The sequence below is a fragment of the Chenopodium quinoa genome, unplaced genomic scaffold (genome assembly GCF_001683475.1).
Source record: "Chenopodium quinoa cultivar QQ74 unplaced genomic scaffold, ASM168347v1, whole genome shotgun sequence".
Lineage (NCBI taxonomy): Eukaryota > Viridiplantae > Streptophyta > Magnoliopsida > Caryophyllales > Amaranthaceae > Chenopodium > Chenopodium quinoa.
In genome coordinates this window covers 4,552,930-4,569,791 of record NW_018743979.1, presented here as the reverse complement: position 1 = coordinate 4,569,791, position 16,862 = coordinate 4,552,930, and the positions used below count along the sequence as shown (strand labels likewise).

The 16,862-nt window shown below is 39.5% G+C and overlaps 1 protein-coding gene and 1 long non-coding RNA gene across 2 annotated transcripts; one reads left to right on the top strand and one right to left on the bottom strand.

The window, feature by feature from the left end:
* Positions 1 to 1,932: 1,932 nt before the first annotated feature.
* On the top strand, positions 1,933 to 6,229 carry LOC110690045 (transcription factor ALC-like). The gene is made up of 6 exons (XM_021866873.1): positions 1,933 to 2,960; positions 3,081 to 3,164; positions 3,293 to 3,358; positions 3,455 to 3,520; positions 5,472 to 5,765; positions 5,885 to 6,229. Exons 1-6 carry the CDS (start codon positions 2,655 to 2,657, stop codon positions 5,969 to 5,971), a joined length of 903 nt encoding a protein of 300 aa, XP_021722565.1. The 5' UTR covers positions 1,933 to 2,654; the 3' UTR covers positions 5,972 to 6,229.
* A 6,890-nt stretch (positions 6,230 to 13,119) lies between these two features.
* On the bottom strand, positions 13,120 to 14,453 carry LOC110690092. The gene is made up of 2 exons (XR_002505004.1): positions 13,885 to 14,453; positions 13,120 to 13,329 (listed from the first exon to the last, which is right to left on the bottom strand). It is a non-coding gene; the product is annotated as an uncharacterized LOC110690092 (long non-coding RNA).
* Between the last annotated feature and the right edge of the window lie 2,409 nt (positions 14,454 to 16,862).

Here is a 16,862-nt window from a genome sequence, read left to right as displayed (position 1 = left end):
AAAAATAAAACAAGTATGAAAAAAGAAAAAAGTAAAGAAAAGCAGACGGTTACCTCTGTACGAGTAGAAAAATTTGGAAGATGTACGGTTACCCAAACGGCGCGTCAAGATAGACGGCCAGATCAGCAACTTCAAGCCATAGGCCTAAGAAATACGGAACAGGTGTCCCACTTGATACCGGGCGGCACCATATGTCCGACTAATATCAAGACTTAAGTCCATCAATGAAATCAAGCCGACTGACTAAGGAATTTAGCCCTAAAGGATAATCCCATGACCAGACGGACGGTACAGTCCACGTCTTTTTAATAACAATGCTCCATCAGCCTGATACTCGAACGAATCTGGCCTGAAAGAGTGAAGATCAGAGGAGGCGGCCCGTATGGTACGAGCCACCCCCTTTGAGGGACAAATGTTTATGGTACTCTGGCCTGACGAGTGAAGATCAGAGGAGGCGTCCTGTATGGTACAAGCCACCCCCTCTGAGGGGCATATGTTTACGGTAAAAATACCCCAGACACGTGGTCCAATCCTATAGAGACACTTGGCCCAATAATAGGGCAACAAGTGTCCCAATAGGAAGATGACACATAGCAAACAAGAGAGCACCCGAATGAGAGAAAAGCCTCCTTACATCAAGAGGCCCAAATCCCGAGAAAGTGCTAAAATAGCGCCCCAAAGGACAATTATCCTTACCTGATTGCGCCGCCAATCAGAGCACACCATTCTAGGTCACCAAACCCTAGATGACACACACTCCCACCTCTATAAATACCCCAATCATTTATGATGGGAGGGGTGGATAGAGACATCTCATTTATTGCATAAGCAATTAGCTCCAACTTCTCTCTACTTTCTCTCTCTAAATTACTTCATTTTTTTATCACTAACTTGATCGTCAGAGGCGAATATTCCGTCAAATGAAATATTCGTTGTTTTGTAGAAGTCCGCGAATGTTTGGTTATATTCAAGATCTGTATCCCGAGGGATTTCAAAAAGTCCCAAAACACTTATCTTAGACAAGTGGGAGATTGAAGGTTTTATGTCTTCGTCAAGTGTAATTACTACAAGGGACCAAATTATGGAAATAATAAAGTTCGATCATTTGGGTTGTCGTTATATCATAGCTAGAGGTACTAACGATCTTTGGGCTACTAAAATAGGTCAAAGCCCAACTGAACGAATCCTATAAGGTCACAGAAAGGGGCTAGGTCGTGGAGCATAAGAGGAAGAGGCCCATGATGGGCCTTCTCCCTCCAGGTGGTTAGCCATATGAGAAGTCATAAGGGGTTTGGGCTTTGATTCCTAGTCTAATAATAATATGATTATAAATAGATTAGGTGTCTAGAGTTGAACATAACATTCAGTGATCAGTTAATCAAACCCTAATTAGCAAGCACAAACCAACCCCCTCTCTCTATCACTCTCCCCCCCTCACGTTCGTACTCCCTCAAGGGGCGCCGGTGGTGTGCTCGTGGTGGTGATCCGGTTTTCCGTAAAGGTGGTGATCGTGGTTTAATCCTCCTTCATCCGAACAATATAACATTAGTGAACGGCTCATTCGAATCCCATGGACTAAGTAGAGGAGCAATGATTGGGGTTCTATTATCTCCCTAATTGACAGTCAATCGCAACGTGGAAATCACACTTCAAAGGTATAATTATGTGGTTCTTGTATGTTATGCATGTGATCCTATTTTAGGTGCGTATGAATGTGATTCATAAAATTCCGCTCAGAGTACCTAAATCCCTACACCCTCAGGGAGATTTGAGTATAATATCACCTATCATTCTTTAGTAGGCCCATTATAATATGGTGTCTTATATCGTTAGCAAACCACCACTGAGAGATGATTCAAGTTAAGTTGGTGAACAACTTTAAAAAAAAACCACTCCTGGTCATATGACTGTAAAATATAAATATTCTATCATATGTCACAAGAAATAAAGAGGTTAGACACTTTTTACACTTATTAATATCTCCTTTATAAAAACAAATACTTAACAAACTATCGGAAGGAGGCTCTTAAGCAACCCTGAGGACAATTAACATTTTTTCTTTCACCAGTTGATTAGTGTTTTCTTAAAAAGATCAATTGTTCAAATTGGTGAATACCCAAAACGGGTACAATAATTAGGGAAACGGATGAGTATTATAATATTATAACATCAAAAACTATATAATCCGTATCGATTAAACACACTTTAAAAAGAAATACGAAGTAGAAGAATAATGGACAATGAAGGCCATTTTTGTAAATCAACCCAACTAAAGGCCCGTGGATCAAAAACAGAAAAAAATAAAAAAAAATAAAAAATAAATAAAATAAAATAAAAAATAAATAAATAAAAGAAAAAAAAAAAAGTATGAAAACGACGTGATTAAGGCGGGAGAAGAGAAAATATTGATTAAAAACATCACCTTAATCACTCTTTACTTATTTCAGAAACAAAACCTTACGCAATGAACCAGAAAAACAGAGATAGAAAACAGAAACAGGTAACACTACATTACATAGATAATGCCTACCATTATTTAGCCTTTTCAGCCTTCCCTAAGCTTCAGAAAAAAAAACCTTACAAAAATCTCTCCCACCCAACTCAACAAAACCCATTTCTGCCATCATCATCATCATTCTCCCCATTATACTCTGATGGCCGATCTTTCACCACCTCATCCGCCTCAATCCTTTGGGCTTGAATCCGACGATATTTCGTCGCTTCTTCACAACCTCCTTCACAATTCTTCCCAACCCTCCACCTCTTCACCCCTTCCTAACCACCACCAACCCCCACCTCCTCCTCCTCTTCCTACTACTGAGTCCCGCCGTCAATTTCCTGGATCCGCTGTTTTTTCTGAATCACCTGCTTTATTTGGCCCAAATTTCCCTTTTGCTGGTGGTTATTATAGCTCTGATCTTTCGATGGAGGGGATCGATGATGCAGATTGTCAAAGCGAGGTTGTCGTCTGGTTTTTGTTATTGTATTTTCTATCTATTCGTTATTTGTTAGAGTATTATGGTTTGTCTTATTGATTTTGTTTTTGGACATTGGGAGTGGTTAACTGTTTTATTGAACAGGAGGAAACTCGTATGCAGTCTGCTTCAGGTAAGAGTTCGTCGAAGCGTAGCAGAGCAGCTGAGGTTCATAACATGTCTGAAAAGGTTTGAACTAATAACTCTGTTCTGATTTAATAGTTTTTGTACGAGTTCAAATTACACTATCAATGTGACAATTAATCCGGGATCGAGATATAGTAGTTTTGGGTGTTTGATAGTTTAATTGTGGACAGAGAAGGCGACAGAGGATTAATGAGAAAATGAAAGCACTGCAGAAATTGATTCCCAACTCCAATAAGGTGGTACTAATGATAATTAATTGTTAATTATTAATAATTATTTTTCGGATTAATGGTTTAACAAGTTAAACGACAATATTTAAATTTGTCACACAGACAGATAAGGCTTCAATGTTGGATGAAGCTATCGAATATTTAAAACAGCTTCAGCTACAGGTTCAGGTGTGTTATCTTAAGCTTACTAAATTTTATAATTCGATGATATTTGTATATTTTATGTTGAAGATCCGGAATAAAAACATATTAAATTTCTTGTTGTAAAGAACGTGATTTACAGATTGTAAAATATTAGCAGAAATAACAAAACTGAAGGCTACAATGAGGTCTGAAACCCTTATGTTATTCAGACTGACAGACTTGGCTATTTTTATAAAATTTGAATGATTAAAACTCAAAAATTATAGTTACTTGTCCATAACATGTTAAGATATATTAGAGTATCAAATATTCGACCTAGGTGCATAAAGTGAGGTGAAAATTTTAGGCAACATAATAAGTATTCAATGCTCAGTTGCTCACATGTAGTGTATGTGCTGTAGTTGATAACGATATTGAGTTCGAAAGGGGTGCTTTTCTCCAGGCTTGATGTATTCGAAATGAAAGGATCTCGGAAGCTTTGAATTCACACTTCACAGCTAAGGAATTCATACAATAAGGATTAAAGAATCGTCAATGAACATATATGCTCTTGAATTTAACTGTCTTTTAGATGTAACAATTTACTGATCACAATACAAGATCCTTCATTGACTTTTTGTGATTCTGTTTTACGTTATGTTGTACCTTGCTAGTGTGTTGAAAAGTAGGTTTGATGATCTTAGTAATGGTGGCGGCAAAGTTTCCCTTAAGGAGAGTGTAGCTTAAATACTAGCTTAGTTGTTAACCAAATTTAAGAATCTGAAAGACATATATAACCGTAGATGTAGATATCCGGCCTTTTGTTAAACCTACAATTAGTGAAGATATTGTGTCTATTTAGAAGTATACGAAAGGTTTTTTACTTATCCATAGAGTTGGTATCCATCTATATTGTGCCCTGGTTAGCAGTCTACTTTAGTTCATCTAGATGTTTTCTGTGCTTACTGCATAAGAGTCTAAGGCCGGAAAATCCTGTTAATAAGGATGAGAATCAACTAAGCATTTTGCAGATTGAAGGCGATAAAGGTACCACTATAATGAACTAATGTCATTCTTGTATAAAAGAGTGTTTAGAAAGGGAAGTTACAGTTCTTCATGTCTGGTAATTTGCTATTTGTAGTTGCAAATATGAAATATCAACAAGCTATATAGAGAATTAGGGTTGACTATTATGCACAGCAAGTTAGCTTAATTTTGTTACAGGCTTAACAGCAGTTCTTTCCAGTATTTGCTTAGACACACACACATAGTTCTTAAAACTTTAAATGCAAATTTCATCTACTTTTTTTTTTTTTTTTTTTTTCCTGTTAGATTTTTATGGCATATAGATTCAAAGGCACAAAAGAAATATAAAATTGATTTATGATTGATTTATTTTGACTTATTAAAATAGTTATAAACCTTACAATGTGATGGAATAAATTCATGGATTGAATTTGCTGGTGTGTGCCATCTTGTTGCGTGTATGATCACATTTACGAAGCAGACTAAATGTTCCCAATGTAATGACCTAATCCTTTGAGTTGAGGGCCTTGTTTGTTCATTCGTTTTTGACAGGTTTTTATACTGACTCTTTGCCTTTTTCCTGTGCCAAAAAGCCCAAAGTTTAGTTTGGTAGATGACATTTAGTTTTCTGTCATATTTTCAAAAGCTGAGTTGAAGAGCTTTTTCTCAATGATCTGAATGGTTTACTGAAAAGCTGGTTAATTTGCTTTTAATCAAGTAACAACTGATCATAACAAAGATATAGGTAAACAATTAATACGAACAGCTAAAAATACGAGCTGCTAAAGCTAGCTAACCTAGGTCTTTAAGAGTGAAAATTAATTTCAAATGCATTGTCAGTTCCATGCTCTTGTGATAAAAGTTTGAACGGATGACATTGTTGTACCTGTCCTTAACGGAGCTTTTAATTGGCTGCAAACAATATAAATTGTGGAGCTGAAGTTTTTAATCTATCGTGTTGGTATTACAGATGCTAACCTTGAGAAATGGTTCAAGTTCACATCCCTTTTACGTACCAGGAGCGATGCAGCTTCCATCTGCAGCACAACTTGATGAGGCCAACAGCAGTAGAGCAGGATCCTTCACAGCTGATCAAGAAGCTCCCATGCAGGCAATGTTTAATCTTTCCAGCAAACCTGCTTTTTCTGACTATAAGCTCCTAATGACCAGAATGTCAGAGAACAACAGTTCAGCGCAGCCATTTCATCTGAATCCGTCTATGACTGTACATTATAGGCCTTTCAATGCCTCAATGCCCTCTAAGGTACCATTCAGAAATCTCTTGTTGAATAATGCATCAATGTAAGACCTTTTAACAATGTCAGTGCATTGATTTTTTCTAATAAATATCTTAAGTTTAAACATGTTTCTGTCAATCTGAAGGTACTCTGCAAGGATCCTGCATTACCCCAGTTGCAGTTGGACATGAGTCACTGTGGTCAGAGTTCATCATCAGGAATATCCTCTTGAATATGAAGATGTTTAGCTCAAGAACATCATGCTCAAATTTCTGTATAACACTACAGATAATTCGTATCCATGCAGATGAAATAGAAATTGTAGATCAAGTACTTTGTTCTGACATAGTTTCTAAAACATTATTTTGAACTGCTAAGAAAATGTCTAGATTCAGTTTTTGTTTCCTTGTATAACGCCAAAATGTTTAAGCCTTCATGCCCTTTATAGGGGATTATATAGTTCAACCCACAATGCATGTTTGGTACTAAATCATAAACAATGGTGACAATAAGTGATATATCATTCTACATGTGTTTATTTGGATGGTATACTACAAGAAGGGGTGAATTGTAGCATGTTCCTTGGTGCCAAATTTTCACGGAATATAAAACAGGTTGTTGTAAAGAACTTAGACAATGCAAAACGGATTTTACAAGGAAACCTTGGGATTTTCCTTAAAAAAAACATTTTCATTATAATAGGCCAAATACTCTTAGTCACAACCTATTACAATCAGCCCTTTCTCATAAATTCCTATACTGAACTTGCTACGTACTAGTAGAAAAATTGCTATTTATAACTGACGAAATTCACTTTTAGTAATTGGCATTTTTGGTTGTTATTGCCACCGTTACAACTAGTGAAAATTATTCGTAACTAGCTAATGTAAGTTACTAATAATGTACTATTCGTTACTGGCTTAACCTAACACCAATTACAAATAGTCAATTTTCCAAGTTAGAAAGCATACTATTCGTAACTGGCGCTAAATTACGCCGGTTACAAATAGTATTTTTTTTTTTAAAAAACGTAAATAAATAAATAAAATGGAAGCAGTAGCAAATTCCTCTACTGCCACCACCCGTACACTACATTTTTTTTAATGTGAAGACCATAAATATTATAAAATACAATAATTATCAATCTAACCAGTATAAGGCCAAATTTAAGCAACATCTACATATACATCATCAACTCTAATTGATGTACTTGTAAATTACAAACATGTCTCTCACAATTTACAATAAATAATACTCTATAACTAAAAAAGCTAGTTAGTTAAATGATACAATGGTCAACCTTCAAATTCTGACGATTTTGTCTCTGTCTGCTTCAAATTATTTTCAACTGTAAAGGACATGTCATCCTAAAAGAATAGAGTGACAATTTTGAATCTCTTAAAGTACTCTCATAGGTCGATCCAGTGCAGTTCCGAACTGGCACATGTGCAAATGATTTATGACCATCATGTCCTTGCAGCACAAGAAACGGTGTTGTAAATCATACTACACACTAATTTCTGGTGGTCATCAATCGTCCATCATTTAGATGACTTCGATTAGGGATAATTTTCGATTTAAATATTCAATGTTCACTTAACAGGTGTTTCTTTATCCAAGACATGGTCTTGATACCCTGTTTTGAATATTTCCATAAATCAAATGGACTCATTATTTAATTCTAAACCACAATTAAATAACAATGGAGTGAATGGTAATTTTTTGCATAAAAAAATTAATTACTCCATAAATGAATGGTTTCAATACAGTGTCTTGCATTAAAACATCAAGTTTAATTAAAACACATGTACAGGGAGTTTCAAAGCTAGTCTCCAACGTGCTTGATTCCCATCGCCTCAACGTGCTTGTTGTGTTTCACTTGTGGCAGAGGTTTAGTCAAAGGATCGGCCACATTATCATCTATGCCGATCTTGCAAATTCTGATTTCACCTTCGGATTTCCATTCCCTTATCATGTGAAATCGTCTTTGGACATGTTTGACCTTCTGGTGCTCTCTTTGCTCTCTAGCTTGAGCGATAGCTCCATTGTTGTCACAGTAGAGATCTATCGGACCCTTGATGGATGGTACAACACCAAGTTCACTGATGAACTTGCGAATCCAAACAGCCTCCTTAGCGGCTTTTAAAGCTGCCAAGTACTCGGCTTCAGTTGTAGAATCTGCAGTGTTGCTCTTCTTGGCACTCTTCCAGCTAAACGCTCCTCCATTCAGACAGAATATGTATCCTGACTGTGACTTGAAATCGTCTATGTCAGTCTCGAAGCTAGCGTCGGTGTAACCTTCAACAACCAGGTCTTTATGGCCACCATAAACTAGGAATTTATCCTTGTTCCTTTTCAGGTACTTTAGGATATTCTTGGCCACAGTCCAATGCGCCTCTCCAGGGTTTGATTGGTATCGGCTCGTAGCATTCAAGGCATACGATACATCTGGCCTGGTACATATCATGGCATACATGATCGACCCAATTAACGAAGCATATGGAATCTGATCCATTCTCTCTCGCTCAACAAGTGTCTGTGGACACTGTTTCTTGCTGAGAGTTACGCCATGGGACATGGGTAGATGCCCTCTCTTGGCATTCTCCATGTGGAATCGTGCCAGTACCTTATCAATGTAAGTACTCTGGCTCAATCCAATCATCCTCTTAGATCTATCCCTGTAGATCTTGATGCCCAATATGTACTGTGCCTCTCTTAATTCCTTCATTGAAAAGCACTATCCTAACCAACCCTTTACGGACTCCAGTAATTTTGTGCTCTTTCCAATGAGCAGTATGTCATCGACATATAGGACTAGGAATGCGATGTCACTCCCACTGACCTTCTTGTATACACAAGATTCTTCTGTATTCTTGATGAAACTGAACTTGCTTATAGCTTCATCAAGTCGCAGATTCCAACTCCTGTTGGCTTGCTTCAGTCCATAGATGGACTTCTTAAGCTTGCAAACCTTTCCTTCTGGCTGTGTCATGTACACAGTTTCTTCCAAAATCCCATTTAGGAAGGCGGTTTTGACATCCATTTTCCATATTTCATAATCGTAATATGCAGCAATCGCTAGAATAATCCGGACAGATTTTAGCATTGCAACCGGTGAAAAGGTTTCATCATAGTCAATCCCGTGGACTTATCTATAACCTTTTGCCACCAGTCTAGCCTTGTATATCGATACATTTCCATCCTTGTCTGTCTTCAATTTGAAGATCCATTTGCAACCAATGGGTGTGTAACCCTCGGGAAAATTCACCAAGTCCCAGACTTGATTTTCAGACATGGAGTCCATCTCGGATTTCATGGCTTCTTGCCATTTAGCAGAGTCGGTGCTCGTCATAGCTTGCTTGTATGTCGCTTGCTCATCACCATCCATAACTAGGATGTCTTGATCATCGGTTAAGACATTACCAAGGTATCTGTCTGGTTGAAATCTTTGCCGTTGCGACCTATGAAGGGTAATAGGTTGAGCATTTACATTGTCTTTTTTATTCTGATGACCAATCTTCTCAGCTGCTTCCAAAGCACTTAGATTGTCAGTTTTATCAGGTTGACATTGTTGCTCGTCCTCTCGAACTTCGTCGAGTTCGATTTTCCTCCAACTTGTCATTTTGGAAAGGTGTTCCTTCTCCAAAAAGACACCATCACGAGCAACAAACACTTTGTTCTCAGATTTATTGTAGAAGTAATACCCTTTGGTTTCTTTTGGGTATCCCACAAAGAAACACTTATCCGATTTGGGGTGAAGTTTGTCCGAAATTAGTCGTTTGACATATGCTTCGCACCCCCAAATCTTGAGAAAAGACAATCTAGGAGGTTTCTTAGTCCATAATTCATATGGAGTCTTTTCAACAGCTTTTGATGGAGCTCGGTTCAGTGTTAGTGCCGCGGTTTGTAGTGCATGTCCCCAGAAAGAGATAGGAAGTTCACTATGACCCATCATTAATCGAACCATGTCTAACAAGGTTCGATTCCTCAGTTCGGACACTCCGTCCCCAAAAACATGCAATTTCATTGAACATATATTTGCAAGACAATTTTGAAATTATTGTTAAAGTCTTACATTCAAAATAACTAGGTGTCCAACACCATAGGTCATAGTATGTTAAAAAGCATGATGAAAAACTAAGATTAGTTTAATTACATGTCATAGACAAAATGGTGCATGTAAGCACGACCAAAAAACCATCTTCGTCGTCTACTTGTCCTTGCACCAACACTTGATAAGCTTCTCACTTGGTCCCTGAAAAGGGAACATAAAGTGAGTCATACTTGGTATCTAATACCTAAGATAAGCTTAATTCACAAGTTTTTAAGGAAAATACCTGAGGCAGATGCTCCATTTCTCTGCTCCTCTTCCCGAAAGAGCTTGCACTCTCTCTTGTAGTGGCCTTGCCCACCACAATAGAAGCAACGCATCTTTGCCTTGACCTTGAAATCTCTCCTCCTTGATGATCTTTTGGTTGCCCCAAATGAATTGGCTCGATGAAGTAGCTCCACCACACTCTTCAAAGAATGTGCCTCCTTTTTTTTCAGCCCTTAGTGCATCATATCCTAAGTGGAGTGAAGGGAGCATAATATGACAAGCCATGCCATCTTCTAATGGAATTCCGAGGATTTCCATGTGTTTAAAGAGCCTAGTCATTCTTGCCACATGGGGTCGGAGGGGCATACCCGGTCTGAACTTAGTGTTGCAGACTGTAGACCAAAGATGGTACCTCTGTTTAGCAAGACAACCTTGATCTGATGGCTTCACTGAAAGGAATGGTGTCCTTCCAACAAGTGTATTATTCTGATAGAAGGTTCAGAATTATTACAGAGCTAATTCTTATGTAAGGTCAAGTGATCGGAATGCCTAGGTGGAGGCCGCTTCCGATCAGTAATATTAAGGTATAATTAATATTACAGCTTAATCTTAACTGAACCCTTCGGGTAAAACCCAATCGAACAACCGATCTGATACGACCAATTAATCCGAAGGATTTAATGAGTTGTCGGAGTTTTACAAACATAGATGTCGGATATCGAGCCTAGGGCGTCGAGGCCGAGCGTCGCAAAATCACAAGCAACAAGTACGAGCATAGTCGTAGCATCACATTGGCCTAGCCATGTGAAGTTCTAGGCTAGGCTAGCTCATCGCAAGCCTAGGCGCACCATGTGTGTGCTAGGCGCACCATGGTGTGCTAGGCAAGGCATGAGTGCTAGGCGCACTAGGCTGCCTATCGCAGCACCATGTGCGTATGTGTGCGTGCCTTCGCATAGCACAGCAGCACCGCAACGTGTGTGCTTGGGTGCCTAGGTGCTATCGCAGGCCACACTCACCAAGCACAGCCCATCGCAATGCTGGGCACTTGCGTGTGTGCATGTGCGTGTGTGTCTTGCACCATCGTCAAGCACCAAGTCTCATCATGCGTGGCTCGCTAGCAGCACGCATGCTGGGCCATGCGTATGCGGGTGCCTGGGCGTGCGACTGGGAGTGCGAGGGCGTGGCTAGCGCCAGCACCTAGCAGCGCCCAAACGATAGCGCGCAGTAGCAGCACGAGCATCGCCCAGCACAGCACACATATGCTTGCTGGGGTGATGCAGGGATGATGGATGGCTGGGCTAGCTGGCAGTGCTAGCTGTGCATGCTGGGCTGGCTGTGCTAGCTTGCCGGCAAAGCAAGCAGCCAGCTTACCCAATGCTTGGAGGCGATTTTGTGAGGGGTAGGGACTAAGGCTTGGGCAAAGCCTTGAGGAGAAAGGCAATGGTCCCCCCCACCTATTCTTGGTCCTCACTTAACTCTCTCTCCCCTTGACACTTGTTGCATTGTGATTGATTTGATTATTAATTTAATTTAGAATTAAATTAATCATCAATTTTATTCATTTTCCCACATTGGTTGGGAAATGAAAATCAAGGGTTCATTTCCCTATAAATACCAAGAGTTGGGTATTTGGGAAAGAACACACTTGAGTTGAAAAGTAAAGGAAACTCCATTGTTGAGCATACCTTGAAATTCGTAAAACTCTAGTTTATTTTGTCCGGGCCTTGACTAACCTTCGAAGCTTAGGACGATCAGGCCGGGTTCAAGGGTACGATCCCGTCGGACTCCTCGCACTATCGGGGTTCAAGTAAGAGCTCATAGTTGAGCGAAGCACGTGTCAAAGGTATAATCTTTTATCATTTCTTATGCTTTAAATTATATTTTGCTTGTTAATTGCATTTATTATGGGGGCGGGTCTTGGCGGGTTTCATTCCGCGTAGTGTGGGTCACTGCGAAACCCTACATTCACATTCATGTCTATAAGTGACCTAGTCACCTCAAACAAGACTCCATCATTGTTGTCATTGAAACTCTTAGAGAATCTCACACCGACAACATCCCTTAGTCCTCCAAGGAATAAGTCCGGAAAAGAGAATGGAAGTTTTTCTTTCCATTCTTCCGGGATGGAGTTAGCCATGAGTTGTGACACTAATTTGCAGTCATTGGACCATGCACAATAAGTTTCGTCACTCAAGTATTTCTTGGTACAGAGGGTTGGGAGGGAAGTATCTAGAACATACTCCATGGAACAACTCCGGAGAGTTTTCCTGAGTTCTTCTTCCCATTCTTCAAGGTTTGTCAAGTTAAGCTTGATAGCCAACTTATCGGAGAGACCTAGGCACATAGGGTTGTTGTTTGAGTTACTTGCGGACGTAGTTCTACAAATGAAAGAATTTGAAATGAAAAACCATTCATATAACCAATAAGTTTGAAATTTAAGGGCGTTCATGCAAATTTTCAATCTTATTGAGCATTTTATCCACGCATTAATAAATGTCCCTTTTAAGCGAGAATAAAATGATTCCGAGATCCCAAAGATTAAGAAATGGTTAAGCATGATTTGGTTTGTCTTAATCATTAAATATCTTAAGGTAAGCAATCCAATTGCTAATAGCTTCAAGCTACTCTCGGTTTGATAAAATGTCGCATCTAATGCATTCTTGACGTTTTATCTCTTTTGCCACGACATCTAAGGACTCCTTACTGATATCGTTGAGCTTAACCAAGACAACTTGTATCACTAGACGAAAATGGTAAAAAGGAACCGGTTCAAACCCCCTTTGGCACCGGTTTTGAACCGTTGGGGATTTGAGGGGTGCCAATTCCGTGAAAATTTGGCACCGGTTCAAAACCGCTGCCAACTAAAGTAGTTAGCACCGGTTAACCGGTGCTAACTACTTGATTTGGCACCGGTTAACCGGTAAATGAGACCTGCAATTTTTTTTTTGTTTTAGCTAGAATTGGCACCGGTTAACCGGTGCTAATTACACCTTCAAAAAAAAAAAGGCTGCGTCTTTTTCTCTCAAATATAATGCAATGAATTATAAAACACCAAAAATCCCTCAAACAAAAAAACACCAAATCGTATTATACATTAATCACACACACACATATATATATATATATTCATCTGATTAAGTGTTATTTTGCAATTTTAAAAAAAATATAAATCACGCTAACAATGTACAACAAAACTTGTTAATCAAATCTTGAATGCGTAGCTTATTCTATGTGCAATCCTTGTAATTTTTTTTTTGAAGTATCAATACCACCTGCATCATAAAAAACCAAAATTAATAAAAATTAAACTAGAGAATAGTTGAAAAAAAAAGAATGAGACATCCAAAATAAAAAAAATAAAAAAAAAAAACCCACAAACCTAGAAATATTGAACCCAGAAAACCCAAAAAAAACCTAAAAAAGTCGAACTACATCCAAAAAACCAGAAAGTTCGAACAAACATCCAAAAAACACAAAAAAAACCCGAAAAACCAAGAAATCAAGATTGAAAAACCAAGAAAAAAACCTAAAAAAAAAACCCAAACAAAACCTAATAATCCATGCAAGACACCCAGAAAAACCATAAAAACCCGAAAAAAAAACCCACAAACCCAGAAATTATGAACCCAGAAAACCCAAAAAAATCCTAAAAAAGTCGAACTACATCCAAAAAACCCAGAAAGTTCGAACAAAATAACACATAAATTCTGATTTTCTAATAATTGATGAACAGAACTTGAATAATTAACGGAAAAAACCCAGAATCAAGGCAATTTAACATCGTAATTGAACCAAAACGCAAAACTAAAGAAACCAGAAACCCTAACCTTAAATTTTGATTTTCTAATAATTATTGGAGAGAAGAACGGCGGCTGGTGATTGCATGAACGTCGGCGGCTGGTTATTGTATAAACGGCGGCGGCGGCGATGGTTTCGAACTTAGACTAAGGTTTCGAAAATGAGGATAAAATGAGGAAGAGAGAACATATGAGGAAGAAGAAGATGAGAAACTGATGAGGAAGAGGATGAGAGATCTGAGAACGAGAGATTAGAGAGATCTGAGCTGCAGATTTTGGAGATAAGGGAGATGAGAGAGAAGGAGCGCTGAAAGATCAGAAAATAAAGGAGATAAGGGAGGGTTGATGAGAGAGAATGAATATGAGAGAGAGATAGAGGGGATGAGGGAATGAATAAAAGGACAAGCCCGAATTTTTTTTTATTAAATTTTTTTAATTGGCACCGGTTTGGCTTGAACCGGTGCGAAAGCCCACCGGTTTTCTAATTTTTTTTTTAATTGGCACCGGTTAACCGGTGCCAAATATCTGTATTCCCAATCCCGCCCATTCTTTCCCACCGGTTTTCAAAAATCGGTGCCAAAAGTGCGGTGCTTATTTCCTTTTTTCTACTAGTGTACATAGTATACCTTACGTTCCTAGGGAAGTAGTGATGCCTCGCTTTGGCGTAGCCCATCACATACGCGCAATAGTCCGGTAAGTGTTGTTCTTGGAACGGCAAATTTTAGCTCAATATTATTAAGGGACCTAGGGTTTCTATGTTGGTTGATTTAAGTGAACTTAACTAATCGTCGCAACATATGAAATCCTAGACATGCATCTAACATTCATATATAACAATGATATATATAAAGCATAAATTATGGGATTTGACAATTAGCATGACCCCTTGAAATCTTCAAATCTTCAAGGGTCCTCATTTTGGCTCGTCTTCATCGAAATGCCGTCTTGAGACATCTTTGCCAAAATAAAATAACTAGCTAGTACGACTAAGATAAATCTAAAGTACAAAAAAACTTAACGGTTCGCAGACCATATTTAGATTTACAAAAATAGATAACGGAACGCAGTCCGTATTTTCTATCCTAATCGGGTCCCACTAGTTGCCATTTTCAATAACCTGTTTTGAAAACAATCTTTCATTCACCCATTCACTTTTTGTGAATGGCCCATGCATATTACGAAATACATAATTAAACACGCAAAACTAGTAACTAACTTAGGTGGTTAATCCGATTAATGCGCCTAATTAAAACTAGTCAAAGTTATTTAATCCATTATTTCTAAAAAACAAATTGCTCACGTGATTAACTAAGTTTCCACTAAATTCCGCATCCATACTTAATCAATCCGATTAATTAAGTTGGCATAACCCATAATTAGTCAAAATCAAAAATTTTGCAAAAGCCGGGAAAATCGAGGTCTAACCTCGTTAAAATAATTTCATAAATATTTTAAAACGACAAAATTTTGCAAAATACAGAGCCCAAAAATTAAGCAACGTAGCCACAACCAAGCATGGTGCATTGCGCACCATGCCTGCTAGGCAGCAGTGGGTTGGCTGGCTGGGGCTTGCTGCCTCGCTGCCCAGCAGCAGCACAAGCACGCCAACAGCCTACACCACACACGCACTTGCAGCATCAAGGCCTGTGCTGGCGCTTAGTGCTAGCATGCTGCGCCCACACAACACACTATGCTGGCCAGCACAAGCTGCTTACTGCGCATGCTAGCTCGCATGCTGGCGCCAACCAGCAAGTGGGGGGCTGGCTGGTGCTTGCAACCACGCTACCAAGCAACAAAATTGAATGAGCTATGTCCATAATTAATTTAGCCAATATGCAAATTAATAATGGATTTGACAAATGGGAGTTGGAAAAAATAAATTAACCATCTAATTGTCGGGTTTCGTAGTAACCCACACTACGCGGAATGAAACCCGCCAAGACCCGCCGCCATAATAAATGCAATTAACAAGCAAAACATAATTAAAAGCATAATAAAGGATAAACGATTATACCTTTGACGCGTGCTTCGGTCAACTATGAGCTCTTACTTGAACCTCGAAAACACGAGGCCTCCGACGGGATCGTACCCTCGAACCCGACCCGAGCGTCCTAAGCCTCGAAGGTTAGTCGAGGCCTGGACAAATATAAACATGGAGTTTTACGAATTTCAAGGTATACTCAACAATGGAGTTGCCTTTACTTTTCCACTCAAGTGTTCTTCTCAAAATCCCAACCAAGTGGGTATTTATAGAGAATGGGAACTTGAATCCCATTTCATAATAAATGTGTGATCATGTGCAAAGGCATTAATTTATTTAATTCCAAATTAAATAATTAATTAAATGCAATCACAATGCAACAAGTGTCAAGGGGAGAGAGAGGGTTAGGTGAGGACCATGAACCTTGGGGGGACCATTGCCTTGCTCCCCAAGGCATACTCCAATCCCTTGGTCCCCACTCCCTCAAACCGTCACCAACTAGCACAGCCAGCCTAGCTTGCCCAGCTGGCACGCATCACCCAGCCCAGCACATATGTGCTGCTAGCGAGCCACGCCTTGTGCTGGGCACTAGGCGCTGCTGCCTGGCTATCTCACACACACGCACAGCCTTGTTGGCTGAGTGCGTAGTATTGCTGGGATACTGGGCCTAGATCACGCACATGCACAGCGGGCTGCTTGGTGCTGCCATGCGAAGGCTAGCACGCAAGCCAGCCCGTATGCTGTTGCGATGCAAAGCAAGCATGCATGCCAGCACTCGCATAGCTAGTATGCACTAGCACTCGCACACGCACAGGGCGATGCCTGGCTTGGTGCTGCTATGCGAGGATGTTGCTGCGATGGTGCGAGACACACACACGGCCTAGCATGCGTGCTGCTAGTGAGCCACGCATGCTGGATAGCTTGATGCTTGGCGACGGTGCTAGGCACACACGCACACGCACACATGCAAGTGCCAGGCACTGCAATGGTGCTGCGATAGTGCCTATGCACCCATGCACGCACGCTG

Bases quoted from the DNA above. Each gene is read 5' to 3' on its own strand.
- LOC110690045 (XM_021866873.1), top strand. From the start codon at position 2,655: ATGGCCGATCTTTCACCACCTCATCCGCCTCAATCCTTTGGGCTTGAA. The intron at 3,521-5,471 runs GTGTGTTATCTT...TTGGTATTACAG, and splicing joins AGCTTCAGCTACAGGTTCAG to ATGCTAACCTTGAGAAATGG. The intron at 5,766-5,884 runs GTACCATTCAGA...GTCAATCTGAAG, and splicing joins ATGCCTCAATGCCCTCTAAG to GTACTCTGCAAGGATCCTGC.